This window comes from Tigriopus californicus, chromosome 1, assembly GCF_007210705.1.
Source record: "Tigriopus californicus strain San Diego chromosome 1, Tcal_SD_v2.1, whole genome shotgun sequence".
Lineage (NCBI taxonomy): Eukaryota > Metazoa > Arthropoda > Copepoda > Harpacticoida > Harpacticidae > Tigriopus > Tigriopus californicus.
This window is the reverse complement of record NC_081440.1, coordinates 4,301,466-4,323,119: the sequence shown is the minus strand read 5'-3', so window position 1 is coordinate 4,323,119 and position 21,654 is coordinate 4,301,466. Positions and strand designations below refer to the sequence as shown.

General features: G+C 38.2%; 1 protein-coding gene across 1 annotated transcript; it reads right to left on the bottom strand.

Annotated features, from left to right (window-relative positions):
• Positions 1 to 1,283: 1,283 nt before the first annotated feature.
• LOC131878134 (leucine zipper transcription factor-like protein 1) lies at positions 1,284 to 21,480 on the bottom strand. The gene is made up of 7 exons (XM_059224036.1): positions 21,277 to 21,480; positions 20,862 to 20,986; positions 9,158 to 9,352; positions 7,990 to 8,166; positions 7,564 to 7,711; positions 7,292 to 7,438; positions 1,284 to 1,493 (listed from the first exon to the last, which is right to left on the bottom strand). Exons 1-7 carry the CDS (start codon positions 21,394 to 21,396, stop codon positions 1,359 to 1,361), a joined length of 1,047 nt encoding a protein of 348 aa, XP_059080019.1. The 5' UTR covers positions 21,397 to 21,480; the 3' UTR covers positions 1,284 to 1,358.
• Between the last annotated feature and the right edge of the window lie 174 nt (positions 21,481 to 21,654).

Sequence of the window (21,654 nt, the reverse complement as noted above, 5' to 3'; positions counted from 1 at the left end):
TCTACTGACGTAGTTTTTGGCGGCGTCATCGCAGCCCAGACTCCAGTGAGGTATGGTTCAGGTTTTAATCCTACTGTAAAGAGTGCAATGCTAGAGCAAACCACGGTCTGAGGACGCGAAACCGATGAGTCTAGCCAATTAACCTCTGAAATAGCAAAAAAGCCTTTGAATCCTTTCATCAATTTTTACGATTTTTATGATATTTATATCACACAAGGGAATGAAAGTATGTTTAATGAAATTGATTTATTCAGACTTAACATGATTAAAAGAACCCTCGTTCACATCCCTTTTCAGCCCTTTTTCAGACTTGGTTCATCAAACTTCATCGTGGGAGGCTTTAACCATTATAACGAATAACCCAAGAGGTTGAATGGAGAAACCATTTTCATCAGCACACGAATAACAAATTACAAAAACTGTTCTTGGACATTCCTGGCGAAATTTCGAGCTCATTGTTGAGTTGGTTTCATAACATCAACAAGACGAGCCTCTCTACGTTCCTAACGTAAGCAAGACTCCATACACGAAGATTTGGGTTTGCCTCAGCTAAAGCCCAAAAAATCGATAAGAGGGAAATGTAACCAAACTACAAAGAGAGAAGCAAGAAAGAGGCAAGAAAATATATCGTTTGTTTCCTGAGTAATAATGAAGTCTAACTTCGAATCAGTCCTCTCATATTTGAATTGAAAATATCTTAATCAAGATCAAACTCACTCCGAACCAACATTCACGATTATGCCGTTTGAGCCAAAGTTGATCAAAGAAAAGGCTAAAATGTAGGTTGGCCTCCAATTAATAATCTCCTGGGTAGCTTTGAGCTAACTTTGGATTGGATAACGGTTTAAGAAGAATCCTTGAGAATTCTTCGCGCAAGTTCCAATTCATTTCCCCAACAAAACAATTCCAAATTAAAAATTGCCCTTCTGACGCCATGGTCGTGGAGTGCAGATACACTGCCATAAATAAGTACAAGCATTTACTGTGCACCCTATGATCAAATCAGTCTAATTATTCACACCTAACATTCCCATAGCTAGTCTCGGAGTCAGATAAATTGAGCAGTTTTCTCGATGTGCAGCAATGCATCAACTAGGGTTTCACTGAATATTAATGTTCCACTACTCCCAAGGGAACCAATGAAGCATGTTTTGATGAAGCACTCGAAAATAATAATCCCTCTTTCCCACCCACATACAGTTGCTTTGTTCCATCTTTGATAACCTGCGGCATTAGTGATAATAGTGAATAATTCGATGGTTTGGTCAACTGTAGTGTATTTGTTATACAACATGAAGCATAATTGTTGGGAACAAAATCAATCCTGAACCCGGATATGTATTCTGGTGTAAATATACCTATTCCTCTTCGTCGTCGTCCTTTTCGTATTTTGCCAATTTGTTCCGGAGATCCTTGATCTGGTCGTTTTTGGAGTTCATCATCATCTTTAGATTTTTGTACGCTCCTGTTTGACTAAACTTTTTCTCCAATTCCTAAAAGGCAAACACATTCGTCAGAAAAACATTACCACGATGACTACGGCCTATGGACAGATAAATGGAGTTTTCTTGCGAATCAGGGAGCTTTTAGTTAATAAGAGGTCTTTTATCGCACGCTTTTCTTCCTGAATTTGGAACGATGAATTTTGCAGATATTTTCAAGTGAACTTGGAATCCGAAATTTGATCTACTGAATAAGTAACAAAACGGAAAGGAGCCCTTGCAATATACAATACATAATAAGATAAAATCTCAATTTCAAATCCACGAGTTCTCAAAATGAGGGCAAATCTGATTCGCGTCAGCAAGATTGGTCCCTGGTTTTGTATCAACGATCAGTTAAAGTTTATGATCTTGCTACATTTTAAAACAAGCTCATTTCTTTCAATGTTGGCCCCATTCATTTGAACTCCATAAGTGAGTTTCCATTTCAGCCATTTCACCTTTTACCCCTGTTGAGTTTGTGCTTTAGAAAAGGATCCAAAGTCTGTAAACTATCTTTGTCCGAGATTTCTTGAACAAATCCTCAACTCTCCGACGCGTATTAGTGTCTGTAATTCAAAAGACCAACAATCCGTTTATAGCTATTATTATGGTGGGTGGGTGGGTCTCTTAAGTAACGGTTAGCAGCTTACAAGGGAGCTTGTGATCTGATTATCTTGAAACATAATACAAATTCCCAAGATACTAATGATGCAACACTCAAATGTTGCAAGGTACGAACTCATGTGGCGAAACAAATTCCAGATGTTTCATTTTCATTGGTGGAGGAGGTCGAAATCAGTTCCCTCCTCCACGCTTTGACCAAAACAACAAGACCAGGGTGAAGAAAATACTGTATTGTTGAACAGAAGTTTAGCTACTCTCAAGTGATTGATGGTAAATGGCTGTTCCATTTAATAAGTAAACCAAAGCGCATTCTATTTTCCTCTTTTCGGCCTCATTTCGTAAATTGTTAAAGAGGCACAGATGAAGAATTTCATGGGCTTCATCAGCTACATATAATAAAGCTCTAACATATTGAGACCCTTTACCTACTTCAAGACCTGCGACGTTATCTTTTTTAAATGAAAGTAAGAGCCATTATGATTCGGTAGATTTAAACATATCTGACACAATTGGAATTACTTAACTTTCAGATGTAATTAACGATAATTGCTTTCAATTCTTTTTTTCAGCATCAAATGAGCAGCATGATAGTGTACAGAAATGTTGGTCCCAAGGGAAACATGTATACTCGATTACAAACACCCAGAGCGTTTTTCATTTCGTTGTCTGGCCCATGTCGAAACCATTTCTTTCCTATGGCAAATATTTGACCAACATTGAATTTAAAAGTCAAGCTTACAGGAGCCAGTTGTGCATGGCATCATGCGTTTATAATGCATTAGGTGAAGAAGTTGAAAGTTTGATACTAATTTGTAATTTAAACATCGCAATGGCACCAATAATTCATTATCAATTATAACTGAAGTTATTCTGCGTCAACAAATATTCATCTATGATAAATACTACAGGTGGCTCCATAATAGATTTATCAATAGGGTGGTTAATAAAATGAAAGTAAAAATGGCTAAAGGAGGAATTCAAAAGTGGTTAAAAGGCAATTTGCAGAACTCAAAACTTAAAAAAATTAAAGGAACAAATATCATTGGAATTTTCAGGACGGCATAGTAATTAGGTGGTTTCAGTGTCATAATATTTAGTTACAATGACTTTTAATGCCTGAACCTCGCTCAAATTGACTTTTTATGTTGAAGGGGAATGTTTGAAAATATCTTCATAAAAATATTTACCTTCATCATTTTCCTGAACTAAGCCCATCATGATCTGTTTTTACACCTACCTTGCATAACTTTGATAAAGCCTAATATTCATTAAATTTAAAAATACATCTAAATTTAGATTGGAAATCAAATTTTTACTAAACCAGTCCAACTGGAGCCACCATCTCGTCATGGATTGTCTGTTTTCTAACCTGACTTATTTTATAACTTGGAGTTTCCAACCTGTCGTATGCACGTTTTTAGAGAATTTCGATGCAATGGGTAAAATTTTATTTAATCCAGGGGTCCCTCATAATCATGTATTAAGTTCATATGATGAAGGGTTGCCAGTCTGTTTTTATCAAAGGAGCGAAAAAAATGTAAGCTAAGAATGGAACAATGTCGATACGTAAAAAAGCCTTTAAAGGCAAAAATCAATAAAAGGAGACATTTCCTCTTATGCAGCCCGATTGATCATACATTTGAAGATTAGTCTGAACTTCTCTCTGAAAAAGTGTATAGCTTTAATTAAAAAGCATCACCCTTTGGATCTTCATAATCACCCATTCAAAGTACTCACGCCTCAAGGAAGCCTTCCGTAGAAAGGTATTAGCAACACAATCTACAATTTTGGCCCTCGTGTACACAGGATGTGTTGGAGAGAGCCTGCCCACGGTATGTACTTATAAAAGTACTAAGGGTGGGTATCTTTTCTTTTTGGGGATGTATCTTTAGATGAAACCTTTGCTGAGTTCGATTAATCCCGATGAAAGTAATCAACGGAGCAATACTTATGAAGAAAGGGTAAAAATAAATACCGCAGTTTGCTACCAACGGAGGTGCCTGATTCAATGTACAAATATTTCGGCATATTTCGACACATCCACCACTATAGAACCAATCTGATATGACTTAGGGACGCGTGAGAGGGTCTAAGACAGAAGGGACGTAGGGTAACTCGACCTTTCAAGATTATATACAGTTTAATTTGTTCTTTTTGGTGCAGGTACAGGAACAGTGAACTGTAAGTTCAATTATGAATTCTATCGACGTCTGCATTTGAGCTGAAATTGCCTTTTAAACGCGAGCATCATGATCCTCAGATTCTGGATAAGCAATAGCTTGTTTTTACCTGAACCTCTGGGAAATGTGTTTCAAGCTCCAAGCAAAGATACTAAGCTCTTAAACAAAACGGACAAACATGTAACACTGCAATCTTCCAAAAGACGATTCATGGTCTACTTTTTCTCTCATCTGATTCGCTTTACTAACAATATAACACTAATTTTCAACTTATTTCTACGAGGCAGCGATGGCAAAGATCAACTTTGAGCAAATATCTTCCACTTTCTGTCACCTTGATCGAAAACGCTCTTAAAAGATTTCTCATCCAAGGCACCTTCTCGATGGCCAAAATCAACTTTGAAGGAATTTCTGTCATTTTTTGCCAGGTTTTCGAAAATAGCTTTTATTGATTTCCCATCCCTGCTGTGAGGGTCCTTGAACACATATCTGACTGATCTTATCAAGGAAATGTCATCACTGGCTGAAGTAAGATCTGATACAACAGAGAACTAACTACAAGCGAACAATTCATTACCAAGCTCTTCTGTGGTCATGTTTCAAAATGTTGGTGGTTTGAACATTGGCCCTGACAAACCCAATATGAACAAGGCCCAATTTGTAAAGAAGAAGTTTATTTTCGAATGCGTTCAGCCCGACCAATATTCCTTATACCGTACGCTTTGCATGTGGTCGGAGTCGTAAAAATGAGCAACAATTCTGTTGAAATCTTGAAAAATTCAGACAAAACATATTGGTTACTGTGGTAGTAGATAATCCAAATACATTTCGATCAATTTTAGGCAAATTCTTGTCATGGTCATGCCATGGAGCAAGTCTGAAAAAGCCACCAAAATGTGATTTTTAGTACTCTTACCTTCTCTATTATTGATACTTGACTATCTGAGATGAACCTGTTGTATTACGATGAGTGACGACTTCATAAAAAACCAAGTTAAATTTCAAGACTACCAAAAAATGTTCCATATGAAAAGCGATGACTTTTTTCTATACAACTACATCTTACATCCAACTATGCTTTTTCGACAATCAGTCAAGCATTTGTGGTCAGGATTTGGGGTCACAAAGCTGCTTCCAAGTAACCTAGCGTTCAGGCTTAGATCTTTTCCAATCCAATATTCCTCCAGACAAGGCCAATTTCAATGGCTCAGTTTCCAACTCCAGTTCCGACAAATACCTTAATCCTGTATCTAGTCCAGTTTATTACAATTTATCGACCAAGACGTAAAAGTTATGCCCTCTTTCTTTCATTCGTATCAAAGACAACCAAAGAAAACAAGACATCTTGCTTAGTGTCGTGGAGCTTGCCTTTATATCCTCTAGGACGTATGCTTGGGCCGTTTTAAGAGAAAGTGCTCCATTTCAGGATGCATCACTGACAAAGCTCCTAGTGTTCTCTCAACGAAACGTTCTAATTCTAGCTTTTTCTGACTACCTCCCAAACACATAAGGAATATTGGTTCATCGCTTCCTGTTTTAGGGTAGCCCCCTTCCCCATTGTTATCAAGCAATAAGTTTGATTGTCTTTTGACATTTGAACACCGATGACGGGGGTTTCAAAACGCTCTGATTATCTCAACAAAGTCATTATCATTTGAAATTGACTTTTACTTCAGGGGGCGCTTTGTGAGAGTTAGCCCCTAGCAAATACAGGGCTGATTCGGCTGATTCCTTTCTATTGAATTATAATGTGTTTGAATTGTTTTTGGCTGGTTCAATAAAAAATTTAAATAAATTAAGCAATGCTCGGAGAAGAATCTTTTAAATTTTAAATAGACTTTAATTTTTGGAGATTTTTATCAGCCAGAAATGGTTCTTTTTAATTGACGAACTAGTAATTCAAGCAAGAACTGCATTGTTTTGACTAGCCTGGATTTTGATTTTGTGAAGGGCTCATAAGTTAAACCTTCGCATTCACTACAGTTGACTCTAAAACCTAGCTGAGGAAAAAGCTCACGGATACTTAAAAAGATGTACTGTAAAAGATATCTCTTGCACCTCCCTTAAATAATGCATTATCCCAATCTTCTCTGTTTGTCCCAATAAGGTAGCAGTTCTCTAATCCTCACATTGCTCTTGGTTGCCTTTTATGGCAAAAGCTGAAGCTTTTGCCGAAAATGCAACTAGAAATCGACATCGAGTGAATTCGATGGACACGATCTTGAAAAATCTTAAAGCAGGTTTTGTCTTGAACAGAGGCCCTGTCCTGTTTAACCTTTTGCCAGTAGCTCTCCGGGAAGTCCACAATTTAGATGAACATTTTTTAAGTTTTAAGCGCGGTCTTGAGCGTTTTTGGCAATCGATACCTGACCAATTGTGTTTACATGAAAGTGAAAAATACATTACATTGACCGCAATTTGAAACCAAACATACGTACATTACATTGATTACAAAGGTTTGCCAAATTTTGCTAAACGTAGAGAAAAAATGCCTATTTGATTTGATTTATTATTTAGCGGCGGTTCTTCATTCACACTGGAGAAAAATCCCCAGGCGGGAAAACGTACTGGTTACTTAATGTAAGGGTTTTTACATAAAAACTGGGACATGAATAGTGAATATCAATGAATATCAAAAGTGAAGTGATTTTATCGGTCACTTTCTCTCTTAAATTGATGATTAAGATTGATCTGGATCTAGGTAATTAAGAATACAAATTACGATGCGCAGGTTTGATCCTGATATTGAAATTTTAGCTTGAATGAGCTTGGGTTATCATCCTCTTAGGAAACTTGAGATCAAGGATCTTTTAGAGAAAGAAATTACCAGTGGAAGCAATACAACGCACTTATCCTCATCTTACAATCATGAATAGTCAGATAAAAACAAGCATGCATGAATCAGAAGCCGGATCACGTCTCAAATTAGTTGATGAGTAAAGATAAATCCAAGCCAAGGAAGAGATTATAGAAGTGAAAAGTGATGATTCTCCCCTCTCTTACCTTTTCTGCCATCGACAATTGGTGCTGAACATCAAGGAGTGCGTGTTTGGTGGTCGTGAGGTTGGTTTCCAATTCTGCTGCTGACTTTTCCTTCATTTCGATCTCTGTGGTCATTTGATTGCGCATTAGCTTCACTGTCTCTGTCAACTGGAATTAAGGCACTTCATCCGGTTCAGCCAGGTACAATAGCGTGCAAGCGTAATTAGGTGACAGCTCTTCAATCTACTCAATGTATTAGGAACCTTTGTAAATTGAAGTATGAACACACTAACCTCATCGATTTCCTTGGATTGATCTTCATTATCATGAACAGGTTCGTTAGGTTTGATTTGGGTGTCCTTTTGAGCATCTTCTAATTGAGATGCCAGGGAATCTTTCTCTTTCAATGCAGCTTTGGCCTTTTCTTCTACGGTCTTCAACCTTGAAGTAATTACAAATTCTCTCTTGCATCATTCAACTTAGCGAATGTGGTCAACAAAATTAGCTTCTATCCCACGTATTCTTTCATAATTGAAATGCCTCTCATTTCTGATGGCTTGCTAACTCTAATATAGTGAGGAGAAGGCATTCCTAGATACATTTTCAAGCGAAACGAAAGCCCAAAATAGTCGACCTTGATTTGGAAAGTCAAGTTTAGTTTTGAAATAGACCAGTGCCCTTGGTAAGAGAGGTGCAATAAATTGGTTGAGACCCCTTACCTTTCTCGTAACACTTTGTTTTCTTCGTCAAGCTCTTCAATTTGTTTATTCAACAATTGAACGGGTCCTCCTTGGTTGAGGGGTGCCAACCTCTTCTTAGGAGACAAGTTGGGCTTTTCAACTGGTTGCGAGGCCAACTCATTTTCCTCCCAATTCTTCACTTTATCCAGTAACTCCCTGTCAAAAAGAAAGGTGTCAAGGTGAGAGGCTCTTTTTCTCACATGTGCACTCGAACGTAGCACCAACATACAGCAGGGAGCTTTGCAGTTCAACCCCCGCTAGATTGGAACTTTTCCAATCAAACTATACTTAGTAGAATCTCTTTTGCCAAAGGTGGGTATCAAATCGTGATACGATTACCCCTAATTAGCGAGTTGAAAGACTGTATCGATGATTAATGATGGAATTGCTAATGCCAATTTTGCCATGTCCCTTTTGGTCGAATAACTTTTACGTTCGGTAGGCAGTCTATAGCTAAAAGTACAAAAACATTAATATTTCTTAGTTTTGTCACATAAAACCACAATGTGCTTTGGTTTAGATTACCAAGTAATGCATTACCTGTTGATCTTGATTCATACAGGTATTTAATGCCACAATATTGGACCAAGCTGCAGATTTATGGCTATCGGCTATTTTCCGTTCGCTTTTATCAAAAAGAAACAGCTATTCAAAGTTCATAAAACGAAAAAGCAATTAAAGACATATCTTTTGGTTAACAATGCCCATCACTACTCTTCGGCAGTGCAATGAGTACTTCTGATGTTACGTCCATACGTTGAGCTTGATATTGAAGGAATAGTGATGTAAAAGCTGAATTAGTACAAGATTGTGATCATGACCATAAGAAGGCCAAGTTTTTGGAGCACAATTGAAGCTCAATGAAATGGTTGCCATTAGCCAGTTTACAATGAGTGGTTTCTCTATTTCTTTTGAAGAGCATTGTTTTGAAACTGAAACCCTTTGGCAAAGGTTTCTACAAATTGGCATGTTAAATCCATTGACTATCATGCTGAAAAGCAAAGGCACTTCGCACTTTGAAGTGAAATCAGACCCTTTTTGAAAATTCGACAGCCTTAAAGAAATAGAGAGGTTCTTGAAGCAAATCATTTCGATCTTTTGCGCTTTTAGAGGGGAGACTGTACCAAGCTCTCAAGAAAACACTTACCTATTTTCCAATTCGGCAAGATCTGCTTCTAAATTAAGATGCCACTTCTCAGATTGCCTGAACACTTGCTGGAGCAACAGAACGTTGGTGTGTGAGAAATTGATTAACTCCAGCTCAATCTCGCCCAAAACAGCCTCGGCTATATCAGACAGAATGTCTTTCACTTCATCGACGGTGTAGGTAGGGTCCAAAAATCTGGAACAAAAACGTACCAAACGGTGCGTTGAGAGAAGTGAGAAAATAAACAGGTTTGCACTTGACACATTTTCATTGTGAGTATTGGTTGTACTTTTATTGATACATGTGTCTGAAATTGTTTACTTGAGAACAGGATTCAATGGATTGGAGAGGGAAGACTCGTTTTCCTAAAGAGCCTTTGCTACTGGGGCATCAGACTTTTCAAACATTAATGATAATCGCCTTTATTTGCGACTTTCGGTCATGTCAAATAGTTTATAATAAAAATAAAAATAAGTGTATAAACATACACAAGAATGTGTCGACAAATAAAAATGAAAATGTCAAATAGACGATCAAAAATTGTGATATTACAGTTGACTTGACTAGATTTGCTTTAGTGCACATGAAAGAAATGAAGAGGCAAGAAGCAAGAAGCTTACAGTCCACACTCAATTTAGCAGAGTTACAGGTGAAGAAAATCTTGGTTATTGCAGAGGAAAGGATGGGCCAGATTGAACAGACTATTTGTCACCTGCCTGGCTTTGATAAATTTTGGCAAGGAGCCGGACAAAGGTACGTGACTGCGTAACCTAGGGAAGTTAACTTGTGAACGGTCGGAAGTTCAATCAACACATTTTTACTTTTCTTGCACTTTTCTCTACGTTCTCGCATTTGTATTTGTACTTCAGAGGTTGATTACCTGGGTGAAAAGTGTCATAGTTGAAAGACCTTTGAACCAATTACATTGACATGTAATTGTTATGAATTCCATTGAGAAACAGAGTAATTGTAATGAATTACATTTGACGGGATGTAACTGAGATATTTACATTACAATTACTTTTTTCTCCGAAAAATAAAAAAATGTGCATCTTAAAAAACCTTTGATTTAGACTTGATCGTATCGTATATATTTTCCACTCAGACACGGAAAAATACATTTTCAGTCTCTCTCTTGAAAAAGAATGCTATACAATGACTTTCATCGGAGTGGAAAGTACCAATTTTATCGAGAACCCCATAGTTTCCGTACCCACGAAAGCAATCACAAAAGCCTCTTGGTTCTAATCGGCCTTTCAGATCTGGTTTCCTGAAAAATCACGCACTTTAAGACAAAATAAGCCTTGTTCAGCCCTATTACTAACTCGCTAAAGCACCGAACCATGTGTGATTCAGGAGTCCAAAATATAGGATAATTCCTTTGATATCAACGTTTTGGGTGTCCAAGCTAACGAGGTCCTTTTCACAAAATGAACAGGATGTGCGAGTACATTGTCCAAGAAGTACAATGGCAGCGGACTGAAAGTGCATCGGTTTTAATCACATGGGATAGCTATCCAACACCAGTCATCTAAAAAGCAATTAGATGAATTTACATTCATGCCATGGACAAATCATTTTAACACCATTAAAATTCTAAATTGAAATGGATTCTAGATATTCCAGAAGACAATGAAAAGCCCGCTCATCCGAACAGCTTTAATCAACACCTGGTTCACTACTTAATGCAGATGACCAGGGAAGGCGATCTAACCGGACTCCCTTGAGTACATCCACTCTTCTTTGATAAGCAAGTAACACATCTGGAGACATTGAAAAGACACACCTTCACCTGCTTCAAGATCTAAGAGTGATTGTCAAAGTCGAGAAGCACTTCTTCCAAGGGACAATCGTGTGTCTCTGGCTCGTAAGATGTAATCACAACTAATTGTTATTAGTTTCATTATTTGGCAAATGCAGTAACCATTTCATTTTTTGAGTGGGGCTACTCAAAACATAGGGTTAAAAGAAAACCTATACATCTTTAGAATGGAAATGATTGATATTACAAATCAAGTTTATCATAATAACAATCAATCGGTTTTTTTAACACAAATAAACAATATTAGTTTCAAGTTGTAGTTATGCTATTATTAGTCAATTTTGTGACCTTTTTTCCAAGGACAAATCTTTTGGCCTCCCTTGACAAACTCATTGACGAGGAGGAACATGTTTTTAAAATATCTTTTTGCTAACTTCCTTAACGCTACTGGGAAAGTGAACCCCGGCATCATAGTCGCAACTCGGGCGCCACTATGCAGATACTTTTACTTATTGAGCAGTCTTGTTCACCAACTGTCTTGATGTGTAAAACCCAAGACGTTTGCTTCATTGGGGCAGGTTTTTTTGTTTAAAATTTATGTTACCATTGGTTTAATATAAATGGCATTTTCCCTAAAAGTGGCTCGAATGGTTGCAATGTTTCTTCTCATCGGCACTAGGAGTGTCTTCAATGACTTCAAGAAATTCTAAAAGTTTGGCCTTCATGGTCTTCTCGAAGACTTTCGCAATATTTGTTGTCTTAGTGATCTGCTGATGGCTTCTGGGGAACGACTGACAACACTGTTTAGCTTCACTCAGCTGCACGAGCGTTTCATTATCATGACAAAAAAAATGTTTCGTGTCGAGTGTCTCCACGAGATAAATTTTAGAATACAACTATAGAAGTTTTAGACATTTAACAAAGGAACCTCCTTTTCTTTTGTAAATCAGACATGAAGATTCACTTCATTTCTTTTGTACTGGGACGAATTGTCTGTTGTGTCGAGTTGTTCATTATCGGTCGAGTTGTTTTGGGTCGATTTGTCCACTCGAAATCTTAGTCCTGATATACTAAACATGACCCAAAAATTGTTAAAAATGATTCGAAATAGCCTTCGAAGATGAAGCTATTTTAGATTCGGCGGTGGTGTCAACGAGTTACAAGACGCCTAAATCTAAACTTCAAGGTGGAAATATAGTGGAGTGGTTTTTTGTGTCGACGCCTTTTAAAAACCACTCCACACTAGTTCCAATCTCTCGTTATGTATGATACTCTTCATGATAGCATTTTTTTCTGTTTGGTTTGATTTTTCACGGGCTTTTTCTAACCGCTACAGGGAATGCAATCCCCAGTACTATTAAAATGAGGGTCACATTTCGTCTATTTTTTACCTTTTAATACTGTTGGGCATTTTGAGGTCGATGGGGAAGCCATAGACAATGTAGAGACTATGGTCAACATACTTGGAGATCAGTTCTCTAGTGTTTTCAACTCCACTGAGTTTAGGAGCAACAGTCCATTGCTCTATTGATGAGTTTGTTAGGACTGGCAAGGCTTGTCAAGTTGAGTATTTAGATGATCTTGTAGTCACAGATCAGGATGCTTTAGAGGCCATCAGGGACTTGAGACTCTCGAGCTCCCCTGGTCCTGATGGAGTGACATCTCAGTTTCTGATGAGATGCTCACAGGTTCTTGCTCCTGTTTTCTCGTACTTGATGCGTTGCATCTTGGACCAGGGCAAGTTCCCCTCTTCTCTGAAGGTAGCTCATGTTGTTCCAATTTTCAAAGGGGGAGATAAGTCACTCCCCAGTAACTACAGGCCGATTTCTCTCACTTCGAATATTGCGAAGGTGTTTGAGAAGATCATGAAGTTCAAATTTGTTGAATTTCTTGATATTCATGAAGTCCTTCCTCCTTGCCAGCACGGGATCCGAGCACATTTGAGCACGGTTACCCAACTGATTGAGCATATAGAGCAGGTTATTGAGGGACTGGCAAGCCATGAATCAGTTGATGTAGTTTATCTCAACTTTGCCAAGGCCTTTGACAAGGTAGATCATGTTCTTTTAATTAAAAGACTCCATGAGATAGGAATCCAAGTTAAGGTTCTCAATTGGATAAGAAGTTTCATTTCTGGTAGGAAGCAATTAGTTAAGGTTGAGGGATCCCTTAGTGACATACATGATGTCAAGTCGGGTGTTCCCCAGGGCTCCATTTTGAGTCCTCTGCTTTTCATTATCTTCATTGCTCCGCTTCAGAAGCTTGGTAGTAGTAAGGTCAGTATCTCTTCTTATGCTGATGATACAAAATTGGTAGTTGGTAGGAATGGTCAGGATTCCGGTTGTCTGGCAAAGGTCCTAGACCAAATCTACTCCTGGGTTGCTGCGAGTAACATGGCACTGAATGGAGTGAAATTCCGCTCAATGACCTTTGGGTCGACGCCATTAGACACTACTTACTAGGAACATTGAGGATATGAGAGAGCTCTCGTATTGGGAGCGGTTGGAAAGGTTGGGATTGTACAGTATTCAGAGAAGGTACGAAAGGTATCTGATATTGTACGTTTTCAAAAGCATTCATGAGCTTTGTCCCAACCTAGGATTTAGGGTCCATTGTAGTGACCGTAGAGGCTTAATGTGCGTTTTAAGAGCACCTTCAAGCCTTCGAGAATCCAGGCTAGTTAAAACAATAAAGTCCAACTCTCTTCTTTCTCGGGCTCCTTCATTGTTCAATTTGCTGCCCTCAAATATTCGTAGGGCTTATATGGGCGTTGATCCAGTAGCAAGATTTAAGTCAGACTTTGACAAGTTGTTGACTGAAATTCCGGATCAACCTTATATTCAAGGATTAGCCAGATCAGCCAACTCCAATTCGTTGGTCGATCAAATAATATATCTAAATAAAAGTCAAGTAAAATGAATAAATTTATCGTCTTGAATTGCTGGGAATCCAATCCCGGTCGCGGTAGGGAAGTCCGCAAAAAAAAATGATGTTTGGACTACCAACAAATTTGAGACCGGCTAGTCCTTAAAATTAGAGTTAATCAGAAATTTAGTCAAAAACTTGTCCAAGTCTGGCCTAAATCCTACTGCTGGATGAACACCTACGTATTCCCTACGAATATTAGAGGGAGGCAAAGTGAACAATGTAGGAGTCCGATAAAGAATAGAAGTGGACTTCATTGTTCTAACTAGTCTGAAATCTCGAGGGCTTGAAGGTGCTCTCAAAATGCACATTAAGCCTCGACAGTCACTAGAATTGACCTTAAATCCTGGGTTGGGACAGGGATCTTACTTTTGAAAACGTTCTGAAACATTTTTGGACTTGTTCGACCTTTTGCAAACCTGCTGAATTGATCGGAGCCCAAATGGGTGAAGCATATTCAAGATGTGGCTAAACAATCGACTTGTACAGTTTGCATCGTGATGCTATCTCTGGACTTAAAAGTGCGATATATCCAACCACACATTTGAAAGGCTTTACCCACCTTCAACTGGAATGCTCATCGAACTTTCCATTTTTTTGGAGGACTACACCTAAATCGTTCATAGATGACGCCTGCTCAATATCTTTACCTCCATTGTCTATGAGTGGAGTTTTCAAAGGAGTTGACCCGAAGGTCATTGAGCGGAATTTCATATAGTAGTCACAAAGTAAATTCTTTCTAGGTCCTTTGCCAGGCTAGTGAAATCTAGCAAAAATTCCAACCAGAAACTAACTTACAGTCGTCAGCATAAGAAGAGAGAGTGGCAGTAACACTAAATTTTTGAAGAGAGGCAACAAATATTATAAAAAGGAGGGGCCCTAACATGGAACCCTGGGGAACACCCGACTTGACATCATGTATGTCACTAAGAGATCCCTCGACCATAAAAATTTGCTTGCTATCCTGAATGAAGCTTCTTATCCAATTGAGAACCTTGCCTTGGATCACAATTTCATGAAGTCTATTCAACAAAAGACCATGATCTATTTTATCAAAGGCCTTGGCAAAATCAAGATAGACAACATCAACTGACTCGTGTCTTTCCAGCCCCTCAATGACCTGCTCTAATTGCTCAATCACTTGGGTAACCGTGCTAAAATGAGCTCGGAACCCGTGCTGGCTAGGAGGAAGGACATCATTGACCTCAAGGGATTCAACAAGTTTGGACTTCATGATCTTCTCAAACACCTTCGCAATATTCGAAGTGAGAGAAATTGGCCTGTAGTTACTGGGGAGTGACTTATCTCCCCTTTTGAAAATTGGAACAACGTGAGCTAATTTTAGTGACGATGGAAACTTGCCCTGATCCAAGATGCAACGCATCAAGTACGAGAAAACAGGAGCGAGAACCAATGAGCATCTCATCAGAAACTGAGCTGTCACACGATCAGGACCACGAGAACTCGAACACCTGAAGTCCCTGATGGCCTCTAAAGCATCTTGATCTGTAACTACAAGATTATCACATTGCTCAATTGCACTGTTGTTAATGACTTCACCATCGATCTGAAAAGGTCCTACAAGGTGTTTTATATTTCTGTTAGTGTTTGCATCACAAAAAAGTTTTTGGATTCGACGTGACCTCCTGAACCACTCTACGATCCGTTTTCAATTGGTCATTTCCGATGGAGACCTTAATCTTATTCTGAACCACGACCAACTTTTTTTGCAGACTGGTCACAATTACAGGATTGGAATTGCTCTGAAGCCTTTTCGCTAGTTTGCAACTCTTTTTGAACAGTCTTCCTATACTTGGGAATGTTTGTATTTTTGTATTTGTTCCACCTTTTGGAATTCAATTAGATCTTGTTAGATTGGAGCAAACTTCCTCAAAAAATGAGACTAATCTATCGATGGCTTCATCTATGGACGATTCTTATTCCAGAGTTGAAACCAAGGCTAGTTCTTCTAGTATTTCAACAATTAGAGAGAAAATTGAATGCCAAATTAGTTCGAAATGATGACAGATTTGTAATTTCCAAAGGGATCATTTCTGATCTGACGCTAGATTTTCAATATTCCTGGAGATGCAAACTTAAGAAACATTATGATCAAGGAAATGTTTAAGTGGAGAGAAACGTTTTTAGAAGATACGAGAAGTGGTGATTTCTTTTCACCCTGTACCCATGGACATTGACACCTTGAGTGCTGTATCGCCTTCCTCACAACATTGATATTGATTGAATATTTTGTCAAAACCCATTGGAACTATTAAGTCATCGTATCAAGTAATTCATGTTAAAAACCTTGTCAGGATAAGTGAAAAACTGCCATTAATTCGTGTCGGAGGATTGTTACACGCCGCAACTTTTAGGTCACACTTCACTGTTCTGTTTTTCAATGGTACCCATCAATATTTCGAAGAGGTAAGGCAGGTGTGATGCACAGAGTGTCTTTTCCTGGCAGACGTGTTTAGAATACTTTCGTCTCGTTCTTCAGGCTGCTTTCCGCTTTGTACTTTCTCCCTGTTGGAGCAACGTGCCGCTCTAAAGGCGACGCTCCCGTAAGAAAAAGTTTGCTGACTGGAATATGTTTTAACAATGTCTTCCAGTTTCATTGTTTGCTTAAGTAAGCCAATATAAGAGAAGATGTTTTTCGAGGAATGACTTGCCAATCCAAGGTCAATTTCGGATCGTGTTTATCATGCACGAAATGACATGACAGCATGGCTTTAACTCGCACAGAAATACCCTGGTGCGTTTCGTACACTCTTTGCATTCTGTAGTACAGTCCCAACCTTTTTAGCTAATCCCAATACGAGAGCTCTCTCCATACCCTCAATGTTCTTAGTGAAACATCTTTGAACTAGTTCGACCGTTAGCAAACTGGCTGAACCGATTGGAGTCCAAATTATTGAGGCATAAGTATTCAAGATGTGAGTGTACGTACAATCGACTGGTGTAGAGTTAGCATCGCGATACTTTTCTAAACTTATTAGTCCAAAATGTATCGAACTGCACGTTTGAAAAGCTTTACTGCCATCAACTTGATTATCTTGGACCACTGGACGAAACTTGCTCAATATCCTAAGAGTACATTTCATCAAGGACCTCTACCATCCTTCTGTAATCTTGACTATTCCTACAGTAAACTAAAAAGCTTCGTTACAGCACTGGGATTTGAACCAATGGCTATTGGGGAGAAACTTCTCTTGCTCCCACTGACACCCAGACAAGGCGACAATAGTTTTTAACATTCGTTGAATGCACGTTCTGTTGGCTTTGCTTCCCAACGGATCTCGGCCAGGGTGGGCAATTTTGGGAATCAGCTTGACTTTTGGACACCAAGTGGATAAAAGCGTCGAAAAGTGTCCAAAAGCCCGCACAAGGCGTTCAAGAGTAAGTAAAATTGCCCCAAAGGTGGGTAGACAAGTAATAACTTTTAAACCATAATTCATATTATTATTTGCCTGATCTACGTATGTTAACCAACAAATGGAATCATTAAATCAACAGCTTCACTGAGTGGGTCGACAGCCATGTCTAGTTTGACATGTCAATAAATTGAAAAAATAACAATTTTTCAAGCCAGTCAGACAGAACAACAATAAAGATCATGCATATTTCTTCAATTGCTAATACATTGCAATACATTTGAGAATCAATATCGCTTATTGCAATTATTTGAGTTATCATCCAGTACCACCGTAGCATAACCCAGGGGACACTAAAGCAATTGTAAAAACTAAAGTAAAGTAAACTAAAACTAAAGCCACTTTTTGTGATCACCAAACCTTTCTCGCCACGTAAGGCCTAAACTTTTGGTGCTGAAATTTTTCAATGTCAATTATTGGCATGACTATTGAACAAAATATGTGGCTAATATCATTTTCGTAACCATTGATTGTATGTGCTTCAAACCAATCATGTAAATATACTTAAAATGAGTTTTAACATGTCATAAAGTACAACAACTGAAAAGTGCTGGTTGGGTTTTCATGATAAAGCAAGAATTTGCTCTAAACACAATCAGTCAATACTTTTTTGCTAATAATATGATTTGAAGAAAATTGTGTCAGAAACATCTTGACCAAATTTCAAGCAATTTGGTGAACTTATGTTATGAAAATATGGTTCTCACTCTAGGGATAGCCCTCAATCCAAATGTGGACATATTGTAGCTCTGAGCTACACCATGTTCTTTAAACTCATTTGGATGCTTCATAATCATGGAATAATATATCTTAAGGGATATGACACCTAATTTTTTTTTTGGACTATTTTGGATGCTTTTGCAAAAAAAACCACAAATTTATTGGAGTTCAAAGTTGAAATTGAAATCTAGTGCTGCACTTTGGTATTACTCTGTGCCCCTTAAATAATGCCTGCCTTTTATGCAAACATCCTAATAAGTAAAAGCATAAACTCTACTAAAAGTTGATTCATTCATTTTCACCAATGCCTGATGTTTTTTGTCAAATGTGTGGATTAAGACAAAATTATCAATTGTTCATCCCAGACATTCTCATATGTTAACATTTATGTACATGTACTTTTATTGCCCATTCCATACATTTCGTTTTTATTTTGTCAGTGTAAGTTCTTCATCAATTAGTAAAATGATTCTTGTTGATTTTCTATCTATGCGTGGTTTTGAGCCAGTTTTACGCAATATTTCACTGATTTGAAAGACAATTTGATTGTTTTTGATTAATTTGATGCTCATGAGTATTTATTTTATTTATTCTTCTGCCTTTATAAATTAATTCAGAAATATTTAGTAAATGGACGGAGTTGTATGTCAAGGAGATCATTATTTAATTAAAAGCACTCAAATGTACTATGTTTCATTGATAATCTTGTCTTATTGATGCTAGAGTGACTATCCTGATTCAATGCAATGGCCTAACTTGACGGTCAGAGGAAAGCCGTGTCGTTTCCTCTCTTTAAAGTGCTTTAGTGTCCTTGCATAATCCAACAGAAAGAAACAGAGTTCGAAACAATCCGATTATGAGAACACTTTTTTGAGACTTTTTGAGATTTTTGTTCCTGGATTTCACTGTATTTTTGTCTAGCCGCATCTTTTTGACAACTTTCGTCACAAAAAGCTGCGGCACATCAGGTATCGTTTTGAAGTTGGAGTCATGAATCTGAGAAGCTAGTGCCACCTATATTGCTCAAAGGTTGTTTTTAGGATGAAGACATGGCGTATTGGTTAGCCCAGCTTTCTTGTGTGAGAAAAGTCCCTGGTTTGAATCTCCTTCGCCACCTTTCTCTAAAGGAAACTTGTACATGGTAACCACACCCACATACAGAGAAGCATACTGATACCAGACATGACAGAGACTAGCAGAATTTGAAAATGGACAATGCATTGGCTGGCTTTGCTCGCCGGGGCGGGGGTCAATCCTCAAGTCCCCAAAATGACCGTTTCCTTGAAAGGTGGCTCATTAAAAAAGTCAAATTTAGCACAATATTGGACAAAATTCGTTTTAATTTCTATTGAGCGTCGTTAGGCGATGACTTGGCTAGTATTTATATTCACTTGTTCAGCATTGGGCCTGCAGCCTTGATGCATTTCAAAAAATTAGTAGATTTATGCTGGAAAATATTCACTGAGTTAGACTTGGGAGTCTGTATGGGAAGTTGGAGAGCAAAATAACTAAGTTTTTTGGCAGCTTCATGCTTGCCTGCACTCTGTGAATCGCATGTTTGTTTGCATTTAAGAAACATTTTGACGAAATTATCTTGGGTAGAGCACTCTCTATAGTCAGATTATCGTTTTTGTTGTTTAACTTTAGCCAAAGAATAAGACGCATCCATGGAGCCATAAATTGTGAAGCAAGAGTTACCAAACGATTTAAAACGTGGTAAAAAAGTGCCTTTAACTGTTAATGAATGTGACCATTCGACATCAGTAATCTGATGGGGCTCAAGCATGGTATTTGCTTTAGCCCTTAAAGTCAAAGCTTCAATTCAGCCATGGATGAAGTAATGTGCGCCAGTGTAGTTATAATATTATTTTTTTGACAAACTCTGCAGAAGGTGCGTGCAAAATTCTTGTAAGTGTAAATTTTGAGCCACTTACGTTTTCTATAAAGCATATATATAAGATTGCTGATACAAGGTAACTCAAGAATAGTGCTTATGAAACAATACGAAAAGACTCAACAGAAGACTGGATCAATTAATCAAATCAATATACATCTATCTGTTTAAAGTCAATATACAGATGTGAAATATGAGTTTGACACAAATCATACATATTGAAAATATCTATGACATTATTTTTCAACTTTTGAATTTTTTGATTGAAAAAGTGGGACATTTGAGACCAAACGTTGAGCAAGTTATGCACTGGAGCTCTCTGCTTTAAGCCAAATATGTTTAATTTTTGTGCCCCCTTATTAATATTTGAATCCATAAAGCACGTTAAAAAAATGGAGCGAACACTTACAATCTATCTTTGAATTGTATGAGAGACAACATGTCACCCGTTTTACTAAATTGTCGGATTCCTTCTTTGATCTGGCGAGGAAACCTTGTATGAACTGGAGGGGAAAAGTTCTCTAGCATTGGTAAATTCAATTGCTAAGTCGACTCGCAATACCTTCTCGCCACTGACTTGTGCACGTTGATAGTGGCCACAAACTTTCTTCTCGTAAAGGCAACCGGTTCAAGTTCTTGTAAACCTTCATCACGAGATGAAAAGAAACATCCCTTGATTCATAGAGAGGGTCGACTCCTGGAGGCTCCTCAAGAACAGAAGTACTTGAGCCAAAACGCTGATTGCTTTCCCTATCTCCGTCAAAGGCAAGATTCATCATCATGGTAAGATGAAAGTGTATTTTATGGCATAACAACCCGATATACCTCATAGGCGGCATCAACTAATACAAAATGTACGTCAAGTGTAATTTTTTGATTGGCTTCTTTGATCTCTTTTTCCTCATTCCACAAAGAGATAGCCAGAGAACGAAGACCAGAGAGCAAAGCTAATTGGATAAGACCACCTACCTCGTGTCCTTGGCATCCTCGAAAGATGAATTCACCGACTTGATGCATTGACCGCGTTGGAATTTGGCAAACCTCAGAAAGTTCAGAAGCAAATGATTATGATGCTCGTTCAAACCGAAAGCGGACTACATTAGAGAACACAAGGGAAAAAGGAATCATTAATGAGAGTGGTGGGAAAACGAAAAAAAGATGGTCTTGTTTCTCTTCATTTTTGAGGGAATGATATCTTTATGGGATCGTACATGCTTTGAACGTGACACTGAGTCAGAATAATGGAGATGGTGCTCGTCAAGAAGTTATTCCCCCTCCTCCCCCTCTCTGTCTCTTTTGCTCTCTCGATTCCCCAAGGAAAATGAAAGCCCAACCATCACATTTGTACTTAAGCTCAAGGAACGTAACTTGCGACTTGTCTCACCATTTTGAAGGATAATTCCAAAGACGAATCCAGATAACTTTCCAATGGTTGGTGTACCTGCCAAGTCCAGGAAAATCGCTCAAGAAGACCAATCATGTTCGGCTTTCCTTTGTTCGTCATTTCAGAGATAGCTCGGAAAACAAGGTAACGCCAAAAAGAGAACTCTATGCGGCCCAAATATTAATGAGAGGTTGAGAACCGGAATGGCTGGCAGAGAGTTGCGCCTTGGGAATAGTTTTGCGTTGCCGAACAATGATGTCAAGTGAAAGACGAATCAAGAATCGGTTCGAAGAGGTAGATAGCCTTTTGATGTGAATTTTAGTGTCAAAGAAAAACTCCACTCCATTTAGACTCCAGCTTTTATCATCATATTTCAAA

Bases quoted from the DNA above. Each gene is read 5' to 3' on its own strand.
- LOC131878134 (XM_059224036.1), bottom strand. From the start codon at position 21,396: ATGACGAACAAAGGAAAGCCGAACATGATTGGTCTTCTTGAGCGATTT. The intron at 9,353-20,861 runs GTAGGTGGTCTT...TTTTTGTTCCAG, and splicing joins GAGGATGCCAAGGACACGAG to ATTTTTGGACCCTACCTACA. The intron at 8,167-9,157 runs GTAAGTGTTTTC...TCTTTTTGACAG, and splicing joins CTTGCCGAATTGGAAAATAG to GGAGTTACTGGATAAAGTGA.